Below are 21,548 nucleotides of genomic sequence, written 5' to 3'. Positions count from 1 at the left end.
CAGTTAAGTTTGTGCCTGAACGTAGTTCAAGTCTAAAAGTGGTGCAACACCAGGGCAACTCATTATAAAGGCGGGTAAAGCTCTGATCACTATTCTTAGTATTTTCCGTAATGTAAAGCACATCTCACTAAGAGATGTATACTGCAATACATTATGGGTGGGGTCACTACCCAGACCAGTTTCAACCTTATGTATAGGTGAAGCGGGCTCTAAAAATAAGACGATCCCAAAAGATCGCCCAACTCAGCACTGTTCCACTCGATGACAGGCTCACCCCGTCACCGAGAAGAACTTCTCAGCATTGGCTCTACCCAGTGGCAGGCTCAACCAACCACCAAGCAGAGCCATAAACTCAGAGACAGGCAAAAACCTACCTCCAAGTGGAGCCTCTCAAAGCCAGATCCGTCCCGCACCAGTTTCCACCCTCATTGGGGTCTCATCAGTGAGTAGGTAGACCCTAAATACCAAGGTTTTAGTAATACAGAGCCTTATCAACTTTACCTATACAAGTTGCTAAAAGGTGTTTTTATTTTGCATAAGAATCTCTGGAGGAGATATAGATGTATCTCCTAATTCCAAGTAAGCAAACAGTTAAGTGTGCACCTGAACGTAGTTCAAGTCTAAAGGTGGTGCAACAACATAATAGGTGTTGCAACCATAATAGGTGGTTTACAACCTTTTACCTTTACAACCCATTGTAAAGGTTAGACACCATTACAACCCCCAAAGAAAACGAAAAAAACACTAGAAAATTTTCCAAAAATCTTTTCCTAATTAAAATTCATTGTTTTTAAATTTATGTTGTGTCATCAAAAAATGTTCATACCGCATCGTCCGTTGTGCGGGTTACCAAGGGATGTGTTCGGGTTTTAGGCAGAGGGACTCGTTCGAAAAATATGTTACAGTCTCCCTTAGACACCACTCCTCATCACTCTGCTAGAGGAAACTCCATCAATGGGCCCACTTTTGATCATAAAGGATAAAGAAAAGGTCCAAACCCAGAAAACTTCTGACCAATAACCTGCCTGCCAACAACTTTTAAGCTACTCACAGGCATCATACTAGCTGATAAAATATACAGCTATCTTAAAGCAAATTCTCTTTTCCCAATTGAACAAAAAATGTAATAGCAAAAATTCAAGAGGCACAAAAGACCAATTGCTGATTGATAAAATGATTCTGAAAAATTGCAAATGTAGAAAAACCAACCTTCATATGGCTTGGATAGATTATAAAAAAGCTTTGATTCGGTGACTCATAGTTGGATTTTAAAATGCACAGAACTATTCGGTATTAGCAAAAACGTACAAACATTTTTGCAATCCAGCATGAAAAACTGGAAAACAACTTTGGTTTAGAGCTGAATAGAGAAGAAATTGGAGAGGTAAACATAAAAAGAGGTATCTTTCAAGGAGACTCATTATCTCCTCTATTGTTTATATTGTCATTGATCATCTTAACTAGAATTTTAAATAAAACTGCTCATGGTTATAAAACTGCACAAAAGAGTGCAAAGATATCTCACCTTTTATACATGGATGATCTGAAGTTGTATGCAAAATCAGAGAATGAACTCGGATCATTGCTTAACACCGTGCACATATTTAGTCAAGATATATCAATGGATTTTGGCTTAGACAAATGTGCGATTGCTGGAATAACAAGAGGAAAGTTTGAAGATCTGAACGAAATCGAGCTGCTCAATGGTGAAATAATCAAGGCAATAAAATTCGAAGCCAAATACAAATATTTGGGAATTTTAGAAGCATCACAAATTCTGTACAATAAGATCAAAGAAAGAACTAGAGCAGAATATATAAGACAATTAAGGAAACTCCTTAAATCAATGCTTAATGCTAGAAATTTGATAAAAGCAATTAATACCAGCAGGCATTGTTGAATGGACCCAGTAGAGATGGAAGATTTAGACCGAAAAACTTGAAAATTAATAACAATGCACCATGCCCTCAATCTTCACAGTGACACTGGTAGGCTCTATCTATCACACAAAAAAGGAGTAGAGGATTATTACAAGTGAAGCAAGTTATTGAAGAAAAATGAAATTTGAATGATTATCTGCAGCAAACAATAGAAAAATTTCTAATTGAGGTACGGAAAGAGGGTTTATTTAAACCCATGGAGACAATATTGGAATACAAAACGAACCAAATAAAAGTGAGAACTGAAAGATGGAAAAATAAGGCATTGCATGGAAAATACCTTCACAGCATAGAGGAAAGCGCTGACAGCAAATTGACCTGGCAATGGTTGAGAAATGGAGCACTAAAGAAAGAAAGAGAATCGGCAATTTTTGCAACGCAAGAACAGGCCATTAAAACCAACGTTATGAAGGCAAAAATACAAAAAATTCAAGAGACAGTAAATGTAGATTGTGTAAAGAAAAGGAAGAAATGGTAGACCATATTATAAGTGGATGCAGCAAAATCACACAAATTGAGTACCGTAAAAGACATAATAACGTAGCTAAGATAATCCACTGGCATTTATGTAAAAAGTATGGATTTAAAGTATCTAAAGACTATTCGAAGCATAAAATTCACCAGAAAGTGGCTGAGAATGAAAAAGCTAAAATACTCTGGGATTTCAAAATCCAGATTGACAAAAGCTTGGAATGTAATAATTGGAATGTGTTTGAGGCAGCAAAAGAAAAGAGTGAGAGAGTTAGGATGATTAGTCTTTTGCCGTGGTATGACAGTGAAGTGTTTAAAAGAAGGGCCATAATTGCAAATGACTTTATGCGTGGAATTTGTGGAAGTGTAGAGCAAGTTCGATGGGCAAAAGGATCTATATAAGATGGATGGCTTACATTTGAATGGATACGGTGTAAGGAGACTTGAAAATGTGTTGCTGAATGTAGTGGATGTGCAAAATCAGGGAAATTAAATTTATTAGGGGGGGGGTAGATACACAGACCTTACGGAGGCAGTTGAATATATGAATGAGTATAATATGCCCGAGCGAATAAGGACAACGAATCAGAATGGGATAGTTAATATAAGGCAACAAGGTAGCATACTAGTATTAGTGTACTCCTAGCATTAGTGTACATGCCTTATATTAACTATTTTAAATGGCTAACGGGATCTTAAATTCATGTACACTAATGCTAGGAGTATTAGGAACAAGAAGGAAGAGTTTTTGGCCATGGTTGGCACTTCCAGACCACAGGTTACTGGCATTAGTGAATCATGGCTGAATGTAGATGATATAGCTAGTGAGATTGAATGTGATGGGTATAGTGTGTTCAGGAATGACAGGGAGAATAAAATGAGGGGGGAGTGTTATTGATGATAGCTGCTGAGCTACAGCCAAGGAGAATAGAAGTGGAACTGCAGGATAGAGAAAAGAGCACATTTGAGGCTATTTGGTGTGAGATTGTGGCTAACAGAACAAAATATACAATTGGGTGCTGCTATAGACCATGTGATGGAAAAGATGGCGAAGACAGTATGCACAAGCAAATAGAAGAAATTAGTGGAAGGAGGGTAATTATTATTGGAGATTTCAACAATGGTGTATTGATTGGAGTGAGGAGAGGACACACGGGTGGAAGGAATTGGATTTTATGCGGTTATTAAGGGATAACTATCTGCAACAGCATGTAATGGAAAATACTAGGGGTCAGAGAGTGCTTGACCTAGTAATTACATCTGACGATTTGGCTGTAACAAATATGACCACATTGCCACCAATTAGTGAGAGTGATCATAGAGTCTTGACTTGAGAGGTGGCTAAAGGTGTGGAATTTACAATTAAGACAGGATACATGAGGAATTATCGGGCTGGTAAGTATGACAAGCTTAGGAGTTTGATTGGTTCAGTGGAATGGCATGTACAACTGCAAGGGCTAGAAGTTGATAGTGCCTGGGAGGCAGTTAAGAAGTGTTTGCATGAAGCAATGGCTGACTGTATATCTAGAGTCTGAATAATAAATCAAGTAGGGGTTAAATGGATGAATAACACCATTAAGCTTGAGCTGCAAAAAAAGAAACAACTATGGAGAGTATTTAAGGAGAAAGGTGACCGGCAGAAAAGCAAAAAAGGATTACAAAAGAACATTGGCCATGTAGGCCAAGGAGAATCTTAAACAGTTTTTTCGATATGTTGCAAGTAAAAGAAAAAATGTATATAGCAGAATGATTTTAAAGAATGCTGATGGTAGGGAGGTAACTGAATCAGTTCATATAGTTGAGTTACTGAGTGAGCACTTTGCAACAACATGTCATCCATGTTGTGACATTGCAGAAATGAATGAATGAACCAGTAGATTATATGGGAATTGTGGTGAATGAAGTGGAGGTGAGCAGTCTATTGCATAACCTCAATGTCAATACATCTGTGGGATTGGATGGTATACCAGCTCGTGTCGTACGAGAAACGGCTAAAGAATTGTCAGTACCCTTGACCATTTTGTTTAATTTGAGTCTCGGGTCTGGGTTAGTCCCAAGGGGATGGAAAGAGGGGGAAATAGTTCCACTGCATAAAGGTGGTTCCAAGACTGCTGTTGTAAATTACGGACTGATGCATATCATGAATCATTATCAAGGTCTTAGAGAAATTAGTAAAGAAAAGAATACAGGATTGGATAGATGAAAATGGGATATTGTATGTTGGACAACATGGTTTTGTGAAGGGTAGATCATGCCTCAGTAACTTGCTCACGTTTTATAACACACTGATGGTTGAACTAGATAAGGGTAATGGGTTTACAGTGATTCTACTGGACCTTGCCAAGGCCTTTGACAGGATACCACATGGAACTCTAATCAGTAAACTGGAGCAGAGGGGGATGGATATAGGGTTGGTGAGATGGATAGGAGGGAGGTTGAAGGAGAGATAACACAGAGTGGTTTATTTAGGAGTTGAGTCTAAAAGACGGCTTGTGACTAGTGCTGTGCCGCAGGGCTCTGTTCTTGGACCGCTACTTTTCAATTTGTTCATCAATTGTATAGGAAAGGATCTGAGAGGAAGTGTTCACTTGTTTGCTGATGTTGCAAAGTTGGGTAGAGCAATTGTGAGTACACAGGATGGCAAAATTTTACAAGATGATTTGAGTTTGGAGGACTGAGCTAGGAAAAATGGATGTCAGTTTAATGTGGTAAAGTGTAAGGTTATGCATTTTGAGGCAAAAAGAATAGCAGCAGTATATCACATTGATGGAACTGTACTCCAGAAGATTGATGATGCCGGGGATTTGGGAGTATTGGTGGATAGGGAAATGAAGTTTAGGGGGCACATTGCAAAAGTGGCTAAATCAGCTCATCAAATCACTTGGCTTCTGAAAAATACTTTAACATGCAGAGACAAACAAGTTATTGTTCCTCTGTATCGAGCCTTGATAAGACCCCATCTGGACTACTGTGCCCAGTTATGGGCACCAGGGTTTCTTCGTGATGGGAAGTGGAGAGGATCCAGAGACGAGTGACCAAGATAATAGCAGGTCTGTGGAATGAACCTTATGAGAATAGGTTGAAGATTTGTGGGTTGCAAAAATTGGTCGATAGGCAGAAATGGGGTGATATGATTGAGACATTCAAATTACTGAAGGGTTTCTATAAGATTAATCCAGAAGATTTTTTTGAAAATAGGACTGGTGGTCGGAGGACTAGGGGCCATGCATGAAAACTGGGCAAGAATGTGGTTATAAGGGGTGTTAGAGCTATGTTTTTTTACTATGAGAGTGGTGAATGAGTGAAATAAGCTTCCAGAATCTGTTGTGGGTGCTACGACCGTGAATGAGTTCAAGGCAAGGTATGATAGATACAGTGTGAATGTCGAATAGGTGTTCGTGACATGATGTCAGGTCCTCCCTCGATGAGTCTGTCGACTCCTTGGAGTTGCCCGGAAAAATAATAATAAACCCGATATCACAGTGGTTGAAAAAAGTGAAAACAAGAGTGTTCAGTTTATCGAAATATCAGTACCAGGAGATAATTAGATTGATGACAAAAAAAAAAAAGAAAAAATTACAAAGTATCGCGATTTGCAAATCGCAGTTGAACGAATCTGGCAAAAGAAAACAATAGTTGTTCCCATAATAATAGGTGCTTTAGGTGCCATCCCTAAAACATTGAAAGAACATCTAGAAGCACTTGAGTTAGAGGGATTAAAAATGGGGCAGCTGCAAAAGGCCGCTTTGTTTGGCACAGCATTCATTTTCAGAAAGTATTTCCACAACTCATAGGCCCTTGGGTAGGGCTCAAATTAGTGGAATATAACCAGCCTTTTCTTAAGACTGAGGAAGCAAATCAAGCTTTTGATGAATATTATATATATAAACATTTTGTCCTTATTAACATTAAAACTACAACTCTATAAAATGACTTTTGGCAAGATTGCACTAACCAACACTAAAAACTCTTCCCTTTTGTTCCTAATACTTCTGGCATTAGTATATATAACACTACTCCATAGTTGAAGTTCCCATAATAATCACTCAACCTACACTCATTACACTAATTTGCTGATGCCTGCTTCCAGATCCTCCTTGGTGGTCTAATTGGCCTTGATCTCACACTAGATGGCTTCAAATGAACAGCCACCCTCCCACCTATCTCCTATTCTTTTAGGCTACAATTCATCTGCTATCAGAAGCAGTTCCCCACCCCACAACCTATCTTCTTTACCTTCTCTCAAAATACTAAATTCTTCACATTCTATCCCAGTAACTACATCATCTGCTGTTAGCCAAGTCTCCTTTATGCTGATAACTTTTCATGAAATTGCACTAACCAATGGCAAAACTCTTCCTATTTGTTCCTAATGTTTCTAGCATTACTATGTAGAAAATTGACTACAAATCTTTATTTGCTTGCTGATGATGCAAGGTTGAGGGGAATCATAAGGAGCAGTTTCTTTGTTAGTTTTTAGTCATTGTAGTTTTAATATTAATATAAAGAAAGTGTTGCATTTTGGATTGTAGAGATTGGCCAAGTGGTCAGCATATTGTTACATTTGGTACTCTATCATTTATTTATTTATCTTTTACTTATCTTTCTTATCTTACTTATCATTAGCTATAATCAGCTATTCCGTTGCCGACAAATTTATATTATTTTAAGTCGACTGTGCCAGCCAGCAACAGAATTCTGACACACAATCTTAAACTACTGAAAGCAATATAGGGATCAAGTGATTTGCAGTCGTGGTCCTCCTTTCTTAGTTACTAATGGATTCCCTCTTACTTATGCACGGTTCGTAATTTAACAAGTGGTAACTCAATTCTCAGAAACATGACAGACTCATGAGGTTTGAATCAAAGAAATACATTTATTTAAGCAAATACACATATATACACTTTAGTTAAAAATTCCAATTATAAAAGGTCTGAACTCCCCCCCCCCTCTTTTAAGTTAGCATATCCAAAAGGTTTACTCTAAAATCTTATACTATCAATATCATACTCTTCTTTGTATAACTACGTTCAGGCTTGGTTAATCTCTACTGAGTTGCTCAGTTCATATGTATAGGAATAACACACATACATAGATACACTCTACAATCCTGACATGGACTATATCAGATATACTCCGTCTCGCAAAATTCACATGGACAATATTCTATCTTAGTTCAGGATTTATCTTCCCCCAAAATTCAGTTAACATTCAAATTTAAACTTAACACAATGACATAAATCTTTCCTCCAAAATAAACAGTCCGAAGCCTTGGTTCCCAGCTCAGCTTAAGCTTAGGGTGCCACTTGCTCTTTAGGCGTAGACAAAATGTCCAAAAGAAAACAGTTCTTTAGATACAACATGGAAGTTGACTATATGGAGCTCCTTAATGTTCTGTTTCTTATACCCTCGTTGGTTATTAATCAATCTTAATACGAAAGCTTGTGTCTTACCGTTCTTGCTTTTCTGGTAGTTATTGGGACTTCCTTAACTAGACTTCTGAGTTTCCTCACCGTATATTTCTCATGGCGTCTGCACCACACGTTCATTCTTCTTGAAGGGAACACTTCTTCGCTCTTCGCTGACTTATACACTGGCGTTAGTTCACCAACGGTTCTTTTCTGGAACTCTGGCCACATTTCTAGTTGTGGCTACGGTCAACGCGGCACATACAGCAATGGGAAAATGCTGCTGAGAGTAGTGTTACCCGTGAGAGTCAACATGGATTTTTGAAGGGGTGCTCTTGTTTTAACAATATCCTAGCCTTTTATAATAAAGTTACAAGAGCATTAGATGAGGGAAAGGCATATACTGCCATTTTCTTAGACTTAGCGAAAGCATTTGACATGGTTCCACATGATAAGCTGATATTTAAGTTGCAACACATGGGTCTGGATGTCAGATTGGTCAACTGGATTCAGGATTGGCTGTCCGATAGGTATCAGAGAGTTGTGTGTGGTGGGATAGTTTCAAGGAAGCAGAGGATTACAAGTGGGGTCCATAGAGCTCAGTGCTAGGACCTATATTGTTTAACCTTTATATCAATGACATTATCAGTGGATTGCAAGGGAATATTCAGTTTTTTGCAGATGATGTGAAGCTGGGAAAGATTATTAGTAATAGTACAGATGTGGTAACCCTGCAAGAGGATTTGAATAAGCTAGATAGATGGGCAAATATCTAGTATCGGTTTAATGCAGCAAAATGTAAGGTCTTGAGGTTTTGGGATATATCGATGGGACGCTGCATACTCTATTGGTGGAGCTATATTGAAGGAAGTAGGGGAGACAAGAGATCTGGGGTTGATGATTGATAGAAACCTGAAATTTAGGGGACATATTGCAAAGGTGGTGAAGGTAACACAAAGGATTGCTACAATAATAAGAAGGACACCGACCTGCAGAGATAAAAGGGTTATCATTCCGTTGTATAAATCTCTGATTAGATCACACTTAGACTATTGTTCTCAGATTTGGTCACCAGGATTTGAAGGTGATAAATTAACTGTGGAAAGGATACAAAGAAAGATGACAAAGATGGTTTCAGGATTGTACCATGTTAGTTATGAGGATCGGCTGAGGGAATGTGGACTGCAGAGTTTGGTGGATAGAAGAAGGAGAGGTGATATGATTGAGACTTTTATACTGTTGAAAGGTGGTTACAGGGTTGACACTGGGGAGTTCTTTCGATTGGTTGAACAGTGGGAAGGAGTGATGACAAGAGGCCATCCCTGGAAGTTATGAAAGGAAACTGTTCGCAAGAGGGTGAGGAGTGGTTTCTTTCCATGAAGGGTGGTTGAACCATGGAATGCATTGCCTGATGGAGTGGTGAGAGCGAGAACGGTCAATGAGTTTAAGGAGTGGTATGATTGACTGTGTTTCTCAGGGGGGGTCCCCCTCGATGAGTCTTGATAGACTTTGTGTTTCTTAGGAAGGACCTCCCGCGATGAGTCTTTTGACTCCATGGAGGCCTGAATAATAATAATAATGTAATAATAATAATATAAGACTGTGTACTATATTGATGGAAATGTGCTTCAAGTAGTAGATAAGATTCAAGATCCTGAGCAAAGATGACAGTAGAATGAAGTGTAGAAATCACACTGCAAGTGTTGCAAAGACTGCACATTGAATTGTCACTATGATAAGGAGTACACTGATATGCAGGGATAGGGAAGTAGTTGTGCCATTGTATAAAGCACTGGTCAAACCACACTTAGACTGCTGTGCTCAGATTTGGTCACCTGGTTTTCATTGTGATGTGGAAACATTAGAAAAGGTTCAGCTTTGAGTGACTAAAACAATATCAGGAATCAAATGTTGGCTATGTTGAGAGGTTAAAGCAATTTGGATTACAGAGTTTGGTGGATAGGAGGAGAAGAGGTGACGTGCGAGGGGCTGTTCATCTCCCTCTTGCTCGCAGCTTCTTTTCGTGGCTTCTAGGGGTGGCCCTTTGTCCTTGCTCCTTCTCGGTGTTTGGCTGGGCCGGGGGGGGGTCCCAGTGTCAGCCTCTCAACAGTTTGGACGTCTCGATCATACAGGATTTCAATTGATGGAATTTTTATTTATGGAGGGTGGGGAAAGGATGAGAGGGCATTCTTGGAAGCTGAGAATGAAGTCTGCCAAGAAAGGTGTGAGGGCTAGATTTTTCTCTTAAGAGCATGGTGCTTGATTGGAATGGATTCACATTGGATGTTGTGAGTGCAAGCAGTGTGAATGAATTCAAGAATAAGTGTGATAGCTGGTGTGTGTAGTATGTGGCCTCCCTCGATGAGTCTCTAACTCCCTGGAGGTCTTCTTAATAATAATAATAATGATGATGATGATGATGATGATGATGATAGAGATGTTTAAATTAGTGAGAATTTTGTGGACAAAATTTTGTTTTCGGTAATGAGATCACATTATGATGTAAATAAAGAGTTTAATAAAAATAAGCAATTAAAACCCAGTCTTTTAGGGTTACACGGTGATCAGCATTCATTTTAAAAATTTTATGGAATTTACAACTGTGTTAAAAAACTTTTTATTATCCCGATGTTTCGATCTTCACATTAAGATCATCATCAAAAAAAAAAAAATGTAATTTTTTTTTTTGACAATAAAACATCAGGATAATAAAAAGTTTTTTTTTAACAGGGTTGTAAATTCCATAAAATTTTTAAAATGAATGCTGATCACCATGTAACCCTAAAAGAAAGGATTGTTGAGTTTTAATTGCTATTCCTATTAGACAAAAAGAACATAAACGACACATTAAATATAATAATTATGGTGAAGCTGGTCTTTCTGCTTATTACATCAACGCTAGAGTCCTGCAAATATCATTATCTATTTGGTTATAAAAATAAATAAAGCTAGACTAGAGATGTTCACACAAAGTTCCGATATAAGTATATATATAAATGTAAATTAAAACAAAATGGTATAAACTTTTCCCCCTTTGTTTAGTTCGACAAGGATATTAAGGAATAGTAATTCTTCTAGATAAACTAATACATTGGTCGCACATGATTTTAAATTTTTCAGGAAATGACAATGTATACTAAAATATTAATTCAAAAACTTTAATCAATACCTTCCAATATTTTGGAAATGTTACATTGCCATCTTCTGGGAACATAAAACTATGATAATGTGCATGCAGGAACAAACAACGAGCAAATGAGGCTGAAGAAGACAACTGACATTGGTCAATGAGTCCTAAAGTTGCCCCCTAACTGGCTAAATTGGGTTGTCTTGGTTGTTGGGCTGATGGTCTAAGGATGCAAGCTTCCTAAATTTGGGGCAGTCTCATACACCCAAATTTGTTGAGGTTTGGGAAGTTTTTTTTAGAGCTGAGGCTGATTCCAGGAACAATCTTTCATATTTATATTTGCTACAGTGTAGTAAAGCAGCTTTCTTCCAGCATATTCTGTGGTGGGTATCAGTTCATGGTCTGTAAGTCCTGAGTGGCTGTATTGGTGAAACCAGATGTAGTCGTTGGGTTCGGATATCCTGATATTAGCTGTCCTGCTGTTTGGCCGTAGTAGGACAGTTTACAGCTGCAAGGGACCTGGTATACTCTAGGTAGGTCTAGGGGAAGTGGCTGGTCTTTGGTGGAGCAGATAAGGGAAGCCAATTTCTTAAGTAGTTTGTAACAGGTAGTCAAGTCATATTTTTTTTTAGGATTTTTGTGAGCTTTTCAGACATTCCCCAGATAAAGGAATGTGACAGATTTAGTAATCTCTGTTAAGAAGGGGGGGGGGGGGGGTAACTGGTTTAATATTTTCTGGATTTTTGGACGATTATAGCCATTGGCTAAGAAAGTGTTAAGGATATGGCTAAGTTCAGTAGTTTGGGCATTGTTGTCTGAACAGATTAATTTAGCCCTGTTATATAGAGTTTTTATAATCCCATATTGTTGTGAGGGTGGGTGGTGTGATTGCTGGTGAATGTATCTACCTGTGTGGGTCGGTTTTCTGTAAACAGAGAAAACCAGGGATCCATCAGGCTGGCATGTAATCAGAATGTCTAGAAAGGGGAGACTATTGTTGTTTGCTTTTTCCAAGGTGAACTGGATTCTAGAGGGTTGATTGTTTAGGCGTGTTAGGAAGGTGTGAATTGTGTCTAAGCCATGTGGCCAAATAAAGAACACATCACTCAAGTAGTGTAGTCAGACAGTGGGTTTTTGTAGGGCTGAGTTTAAGGCTTTTTCTTCAAAAGTCTCCATAAAAAAAATTTCCTAGGGCTGTACCCTCTATCTGTTTGTAGAATTTTCCCTGCCAAACGAAATAGTCTGAGTTCATGGTGAACTGAAATAGGGCTGAGATATCGGGAGGAAATTTGGCTTGGATGAGATCTAGAGTATCTTTGAGTGGGACATTTGTGAATAAGGAGGAGACATCAAAACTGACCATTGTGTCAGTGTCTTGGAGTGAGAGGTTCTCTATACTGGCTTTAAAGTGGGCTGAGGTTTTAATGTGTGATGGTATGCTGCCAGTATATTGTGTGAGCACTTTGGCTAAATTCTATGTGGGGGAATCAATACCATCCACGTTGGGACGTAATGACACATTCTGCTTGTGAAATTTTTGTAGATGGCATTGATTCCACCACACATGAATTAACCAAACATTTAGCCAAAGTGCTCACACAATATACTGGCAACAGTATATTGTGTGAACACAAATATTTGAAAAAGTTTGGAGTATGTTTCAAGGATTCTGTTAATTCCAGGAACAACCTCTCTGACTTATGTTCAGCAGATGTCCACAGTTCTTTCTGTCTGTCCATAGTAATCTTGGTCATGCTAGCAGGACACTTCATAGACTTATAGGTATGAAGCGCCATGCATGTGACCAAGCTTACTATGGTCAGACAAGAATTGTGGACATCCGTTTCAGTGAACATAAAATAAAAAAATACATCTGGCACTATCACAATGGCAAGTCAGGTCTAGCAGACCATGCTTTAGATACCCCTGAACACAGGATCAATTGGAAAGAATCAAAAGTGCTCACAGACAGAAACTTTTATAAGTCAGAGAGGTTGTTCCTGAGATCAACAAAAGCCTCGAAACATACTCCAAACCTCAACAAGTATGGTTGTATAAATTTGCCAAAGATCTGGGAGACAGTCATCCTAAAATCAAATTAATACCACTTTTTTTCTCTCTCTCTCTCTCTTTTTTTTTCAAAATAGATGGCACCTAATTAGGACTTTAAGTCTTTATGTTGTGTGCTACAATTGCTCAAACTACTTCCATTGTTATACATGATTGTTGTTGTCTCACGTACTGTGACAAACTGTTTTTGTGCTCTGAAGACGCCGAATAGAATACCAGTAAAATATCAGCAATCTTCTTCTTCTGTAGCTTCTCCCAATTAAGTGGGGTCACTGTTGATGATGAGTCTCCTCCACATCCTCCTATCTTGGGCTGTCACCACATCCAAGTTCTTCATCCTCAAGTCCTCTTCTACCAGCTCCCTCCATCTCTTCTTTGGCTACCCACACTTCTTCCTTCCTTGCACATCCATCTGCATGACCCTTCTTCCCACATATTCATCCTCCCTCCTCATCACATGACCAAACCATCTCAACCTTGCCTCCTGTATCTTCGCTCCTAAGTTCATAACTTTCACTGTTCCACTCACATAGGCATTTCTCAGACGATCTTTTCTGGTCACACAGCACATTCACCTAAGCATTCTCATCTCTGCTACTTCCATCCTGCTGATGTTATTTTTCCTCAGAGCCACAGTTTCTATAGCATACGTCATAGCTGGCCTCACTACTGTCCTATAGATTTTGCTTTTCAGATTGATCGGCACCCTCTTATCACATAACACTCCAGCCATCTCCCTCCAGTTCCTCCAACCCACTTGTATCCTGCATCCCACTTCCTTCTCAGCTCCTCCATCTTCTTCCACTGTTGAACCTAAGTATCTAAAGTCCCTCACCTTCCTGATGGCATTTCCTTCCAGCTCCAGGTCTGTTTGTCTCCTGGCCACTGCCCACTGTGCAACACATATACTCTGTCTTACTTCTGCTCAGTCTCATACCTCTCTCTTCCACTACTTTTCTCCATCTTTCCAGTTTAGTTCCCACTTCTTCTCTCGAATCTGCACACAGCAAGATGTCATCTGCATACAACATTGTCCAAAGCACATCTTCTCTCACCTCCTCCATCACCACCTCCATCACAATGTTAAACAGAAATGGACTTAATGCTGACCCTCGATGCAAGCCAACTGTTACTTGAAAACTATCTGTCTGTCCCAGACAGGTCTGAACACTTGTCTTCACATTTCTGTACATCTCCTGTCCCAACCTGACATATTTCTCCGGAACCTTCTTCTCCCTCAGACACCACCAGACTTCTTGCCTTGGCACTCTATCGCATGCTTTCTCCAGATCAATAAATGCCAGATGTAGCTTCTATTGTTTCTCTTGAAACTTTTCCATCATCTGCCGTAACCCAAAGATAGCATCTGTTGTTGATCTACCAGGCATGACGCCAAATTGTTCCTTTGCAATCTCCACCTCCTTCCTCAATCTTCCATCAAGAACCCTTTCTAGCATTTTTATTGTGTGGAACATCAACTTTATTCCTCTGTAATTTTTACAGTCTTGTGCATCCCCTTTACCCTTGTAGATGGGAACAAGTGTACTCTCCCTCCATTCCTCAGGTATATTTTCCTGTTGGCAAACTTTCATGAACAGGTCCCACAGCAGGTCAATTCCCTCTTCCTCCAGTGCCTTCCATGCCTCCACTGGAATCCTGATTTTCCATTCCTCATCCTCTTCATGGCCTCCGTCACTTCCACTCTACTGATGTTCTGTACCATCCCCTCAGCAGGCTGCCCATCTTCTCTGTGAGTCCTTGCATTTTCCTCATTCAAAAGGCCCTCAAAGTATATTCTCCATCAGTTTCTTATGTCCACATCCCTCCATAATACTCTTCCTTCAGCATCTTTGATCTACTTCACATGTAAGATATCTTTTGCTGCTTTATTTCTGCATTTCACTAGTTGGTAAATTTTTCTCTGTCCTTCCTTTATTTCTAATTGATCATACAGATCTTGATATGCCATGGCCTTCGCCTGTGCCACAACTCTCTTGGCTTCTTGCTTTCTCTCTCTGTACACCTCTCTGTCCTCTTGAATACCAGTGAAATATCAGGGTGTCTGCAGTTTGGTAGAATAAGTTAGAAAAACCCGGGTTTTTCTAACTTATTCTACCAAACTTCCTAACCCCCCCCCCACACACACACACTCTGCAGTTTTCGACATTGCAAACTGAGGAAAAGCCACAACACCCAGAAAAAGGTATGTGCAATTTTCTATTCCTTAGGCTACATATACTTTTTAGTACATCTACACTCATAATGCCCTAAGGATCCATGAGTAAATAGCCAATGACATTTAAACAGGGGTACTCCTAAACTGAAGCAGGCAAAATAGCTGTAATTATAATATCTTTAAAGAATTTAATAATACTTTAGTAATTAACCTTCTAGAATGTGGCAACAATTTAATTGGTGATCCACCCACTGTTCTGTACTTTGTATTTCATTCCTTTAACTGTTTGTTCTACACTGAGGATGTACTGTTACTTTCAGTACGAAATATTTGTACCTTTATTTAATTAAAGTTATTACTGTGGTCTATACATGTTCCATTATTAATTATTATGCCACAGGTACCTCTAAAGATTTGACTTATTATCTTTCACGGGGAAGAACTCACTAAACAAACAAGAAAATTAGGAAAGTTATCAATTTTACAAGGTAAGCTTTTTGCAAGGATTGCCTTTCTCAAAAAAATACCGTGATAACAAAGTCATTCCTACGTTTACTAGATTTAGAGAAACAATTCAGGTTCCTGGAGCTCATGCAATTTACGTTCATGCAAGTTTTTCCTTGATACGGAACTAATTTCGGGCAACTAAGAAAGATTTAGCATTTAACATCAATTCTATTTTAGATCTTGAAAGAAAAATTTCAGCTTCTTGATGATGAATTACTGGATATTGTTCTTCGATTGTCTAAACAATCTTTAAACAACCCATTCCTATGAAAAAAATTCTTGCAAACTTATGCAAAAATATGAATCGCTATACCATAAGCAAAAGGAAAACGTTACCTCTGACAACACTCCTACGAATAAATGGATTGTTAATATTTCTGGATGCCCTTTATCTGGCACCGAAACTAGTGTTTTAACTAAAGGCCTTGATTTTGCCGTAATTCCTAAACGAATTCCTTATCTTGATTTTTTGCATAATATTGAACGTAACATGTCAGGACTTTCTAGTGAAGATGCAATAAACTACGATTTGAAGTTGTGACTTCACTTTTTAAAAGCAAGTTACCACCATGTAATTTATCAAGTGCTGAAATCCATTCTCAAAATTAAGAAAAAATAATGAAATATCTATTTCAAAAGCCAATAAAGGAAAAGCTGTTGTGATCATGGATAAGACTGACTATTAAAGAAATGTAACCAGCCTTTTACAAGATACCTCCACCTATCAAGAAATCAGTCATATCTTACAAATTCACAAATTAAACAATTAAATAAGTTGCTTGATGAAGTTATCAGTTGGGATCAAAACTTCGTGGATAAATTGTGCACTCATTTTGGAAGAACTCCTTGCCTATATGGCCTCCCAAAAATCCATAAAGAAGGCTATCCAGTAAGACCCATTGTGAATTGTATTGACTCTCCCACTTATCAAACTGCTAAATTTTTGTCACATTCATTAACTCCCTTTAGTGGGCATTCTAGATCCTTCATCAAAAATTTTACACATTTTCTTGAAAAAATCAAGGATGTTCAAATCAAAGAGACTGACTTATTAGTCAATTTTGATATGGTTTCCCTTTTTACCAATATTCCATTAGCGGACACAGTCAACTTACTATATTACCCTCCAGATATTGCAAAGATTTTTGAATTCGTTACACATTCAGGTTATTTCACCTGGAAAAACAAGATCTACAAACAAGTTGAAGGTACTGCCATGGGTAGCCGTCTGTCTCCACCTTTGGCAAACTATTTTTTGAAACATTTCGAAGATACCTTGTTTTCATTCATTCATCCCCAACCCTCTCTTTGGTTTCGTTGTGTTGATGATGTTTTTGCAATTTGGCCACGTGCTGAAGAGGAACTTACCACATTTCTACAACAGATAAACAGCCTTCACCCACGCATTCAGTTCACCACAGAAAAAGAAATGTCTGGTAGTTTACCATTCTTGGAGATCCTCCTTACATGCACATCCTCTGGTACTTTGCCTGCAAGTGTCTATTGAATACCTACTTTTACTGGCAGATACATTCATCAAAAGTCTGCTCATCACACCTCTCAAAAAATTTGCATTATCAAATCTTTAATTAACAGAGCACATCCATCAACCTTACAATAAGAACTTTTCACTATAGAAAAGTTAATAGAATCTAATGGTTTACAACCCTAATCAGATCCAACATATAATTGACTCCTATGTTCTAACACCTCAAGATTCTTCAACAGACCACAGAGTTCCAATCTCTTACATTTCAGGCATCTCAGAACCTATAGGCAGAATTTTGAAGGAGTATCATCTTATTCCCACATATTTTCCTATCAACAAATTTCTCACTTATTGCCATCTACAAAAGACAAACTGTCACCTCTATCGTTGGCTGGTGTTCACCAGATTCAATGTGAATGCAATTTATTCTATTTTGGACAAACAGGCCAGTCTGTGGAAAAGAGAATAAAGGAACATCAATGTTATATCGAATACATGAAATCTCATAAGTCTGGTCTAGCAAAACATAGCATTGACACTAATCATAATATCCAGTGGGATAAAGCTTGTCTTCTCCTAATTATGAACACTTGAAAGTTGCGAAGCCCTCTTACATCTGCTGAATTTAAATCAAAATGACTGTCTCTCTCTCCCAAAAGTTTGGGAGACTGATTTTATGTAACCATCAATGAAATAATTATCTTTATTATTATTTGACACCCCCAGGAAGTCCAAGACTCATCAAGGGAGAGAACCTCATCTACACCAATGCCATCTACTCTCCAACCACCACTAGCATTTTCACAGACAATCACAAACATCCACGCCCACAGCGGGACTCGAACCCGCAGCCCCTCGGCTGGAGAGCTGATATGTTAACCACTCAGCTAACCAAGCTGGCTAAGTATCCAACCATCTGAAAATATATGCATACTTTATGACTCATTAATGTGATTCATGTTTTGGATTATGATTAATGGTCTCTCTCTCTTTCTCTCTCTCTGATGATGTCTCATAACACTGGAAAATATGTTAGAGTTTTTGAATAAAAAATTCTATAATTTTTGTTACATGTGTAAGCTGTAAAACTTATTTTAATATGTCTAGTGCACAGTTCCATTAAAACTATTTAATGACAGCTCATCTTAATTCTGTAAGCTGTACCCTGTATGATTCCTCCCACTACAAGGGATGTGCTTGTGCAATTCAATATTCCTTACCGGAGAAAGCCTAATCTTGAATCTCCCTTTTTTTGATGATCTCAGGCTACCTTCTGTAGCATGAGATTTCTCTGCCTCATTAGGTCTCATTCATTTAATGTCTTTACCATTGCTTCAGTTTTGAAAATCATTCTGATGGCTTTAACTTCTTCTCCACAAAGCTTGATTCGATACAATCCACAGTGGAACTCAGGATTTAGTCTTGGAGAGGGACTGAGTACTAAAGGTTTAATCTTGGAGGTGGGGGAAGAGCACGCATGATTTAATCTTGGGGGGACTGAGTTGAGTAGATGATTTGAGAATACACACTACGCATTGCATACGACTTATGACTGAGCATCTGCAGTGATCACCAACACATGATACCCGTGATCTCTGGTCCGGCTCGGGCAAACAAAGTATCACCTGAGCACTACTGCGTTCACCTTGCGTTCACAATGATTGCGATTCCCGAGAGCCAGAGAGTATTCCTATCTTATGTGACCACTATTTCATAAATAGTATAGAAATAGAAGACACAACACAACATAAATAAAAGAAAAGAAAAGAATTTTAATTAGGAAAAGATTTTTTGGAAAATTTCCTAGTCTTTTTTCCTTTTTCTTTTTTTTTTTTGGGGGGGGGGGGGGCAGGCCTCCTCCCTGGGTGTGCCAAAGACAATCCATATTCCCTAACAGTGAAGTCATCTTCCTTAGTGACCTCATGTCTGCAATTCTAACTGGCTCCTTTTTTACAATTACACTAATCAAGCTGGAAGAGAAGCAGAGGTATTTTCTGTAAGTAATGACTTAAAATAAATCATTCACATCCCAACCAGAATTCCTGACAATTATCTCCAATCACCTAAGACTCATAATCTCTTCTTAACCAGTTCTCTTTCCAGGTATACTAACTACACTGTTGAGGTGACTGTTTCTTTTGGTTATTTAATAATATTTTATAATTAATCTTCTAGCATGCATCAACAATTTAATTGGTGATCCACCAACTGTTCTGTACTTTTATTTAATTAAATACCTTTTGTACCTTTATTTAATTAAAGTTATTAATGTGGTCTATATGTGTTCCATTAATAATAGTAGAGCAATATCCTCAAAAAATTGCTAAATAATTGATAATTCTTGTTTTTATATTAAAAAACATTTTTGAATGTAATACTTTACATTGCTTTGTCAGAGGAAGAAGTTTTTCAATATTGTCTGTATTCAAGTTATTATCCAGAAAGTAACATACTCCATTGGCATCATAAACATCATAATATTCCTGATTTTTCCATAAGTGACCACATATCTAAAAATGGAACAGAGGACAAAATTCTGTTAGAAACAATACAAATGCACATAATACATAATATTCAAATAATGTCATGTGATTATATGCACTTTTTTGTAATAAGCAACAAAAAAAATAACTTTTTTTAATGAAACAATATCTGATTTTTTAGAATAAAAGAATATAACTGTAAAATAACATAAACCAGTGATTCTCAACCTATAGGGCATGCCCCCTTTGAGGGGGCACAAAGAAAGTGGAAATCAAAGGAAAAACTGTTTGTTACTTTATTGAAATAAAAGCTTTAAAGGAAACTATTCAATGAGACAAAAACAATATAAAAACAAAACATAAAATACACTCTGAAAATAAAATAATAAAATGTATAAAATCCACTGTATTGAATTAACTCGTTACGCTTATGGAAACATATCGGTATTGCAAAATATACCAAGCAAGTAATTAAAACTAAACAACAATTGGTACAAATAATTTGAGAGAAGACAAAGAGCATGTCAAAATGGATATCAGGAAGCTTCTTGGAAGGATAAAAGAGAATAGTGTGACAGGAAGGGTAGTCAGTGTGTTGCCTAGGTATGACTGTGGTGAAATGAGGCGGGGAGCAAAGATTATGAATGATATGCTTGCTGAAATGTGTGAGGAGATGGGAGTACAGTTTGTTAATTTGTGGAATGAGTTTGAGGGACGAAGTGAGCTGTATGGGAGTGATGGACTGCATTTGAGTAGTTATGGTGTGAGTCGCTTGGAGAGACTGCTGCTGGAAGATAGAGAAGTGAATAGAGAGAATGAATCAGATCGAGAGGGGAGTGATGTGGAAGAGCAGGAGAGTAAGACAGGAGAGATTGAAGAGATCGATATGAATGGGGAAGTGAGTGGTATGAGCATAGAAAATGAGAGAATGGGTGTGCAAGAGGAGCAGGGAAATGGCGCATGCGTGGAGCGTGAGCTATGGTATTCGATGGGAGAAGGAGTTGATATGAGCTGAACTGGCTAGAACCAGATTTTAGCGGATAGAATGAATGATTTTAATTGGAAAATGAAAGTAAATAGAGGAGAAGCATTCGGGACAGCACAGAATGAAGTAACGGATGGCAGTAAGGGGATATGGAAATGCGGTAAATAGATTAAGAAGGAACCGGGAAATTAACAGGCAATTAGGAATGTTTATATGGACTTCTAAAATTACGACGAATTCCAATTGTTTTGAGGAAGAATAGTGCAAAGCTGAATTTAATACATAGAAGAAAACAAGAAATAAGTAGATTACCTAAAACGAGTGCATCAAGACTTGTGAAGCTCTATGTTTAATATTTCAGTTATTATAGTGAAGATTTCTTTTGAATAGTGTCACTTCAAAGTGATAGTTAACTACAGTTTTAAGTGTGCCTATGTGAATCCACCGTGTAAAAGATGTAACCCGGTAAGAGCAGTCCATTTAACATTAACTGTGGCATTCTACTAAAAATAGCCGAAGTATGGAGAAAGTTTTTCCCCCTTGAAGTGATAACTGCCTCATAATTCAATTAAGTGTTTGTTGACCAAGAGAGAATTAGAAAATTCTACTTTAAGAATATTTACTGTAAGATTCTGTAACATTGAACTGTGTGACCCATTTTTAATTATTCAGACGAATGCAAAATTGACAGCTGGATGTCTGATGCCTAATGTTTTATGTTTGTTATGAGTATTTGAACTAAGTTGATTTGCATTATTTTGTTTTCAAAGTTATACTTAATGTACATGTTATGTAACCCTGAATTAAATGTTTTGTTTTATTGATTTCAATTTGGTGATTGCCTGATTTTCTTTCATTGCACTGCTCATAAAGTTTATCGGACCTTGCG

At 38.0% G+C, this 21,548-nt stretch overlaps 1 protein-coding gene across 2 annotated transcripts in view; it reads right to left on the bottom strand.

Moving 5' to 3' along the window:
* The window catches only part of LOC150094569 (integrin alpha-9-like), an 806,800-nt gene that overhangs the window by 729,387 nt on the left and 55,865 nt on the right, over nucleotides 1-21,548 (bottom strand). For both annotated transcript variants that reach the window (XM_090411876.1, XM_090411877.1), the window contains exon 4: nucleotides 19,575-19,701. In XM_090411876.1, the coding sequence (XP_090268002.1) occupies nucleotides 19,575-19,701 (127 nt within the window). The remainder of the gene's footprint in view (nucleotides 1-19,574; nucleotides 19,702-21,548) is intronic.

Source organism: Typopeltis vanoorti, chromosome 22 (assembly GCF_054136105.1).
Source record: "Typopeltis vanoorti isolate ZY-2024b chromosome 22, IOZ_Tvanoo_1.0, whole genome shotgun sequence".
NCBI classification, from domain to species: domain Eukaryota; kingdom Metazoa; phylum Arthropoda; class Arachnida; order Uropygi; family Thelyphonidae; genus Typopeltis; species Typopeltis vanoorti.
This window is presented reverse-complemented; position numbering and strand designations above follow the sequence as displayed.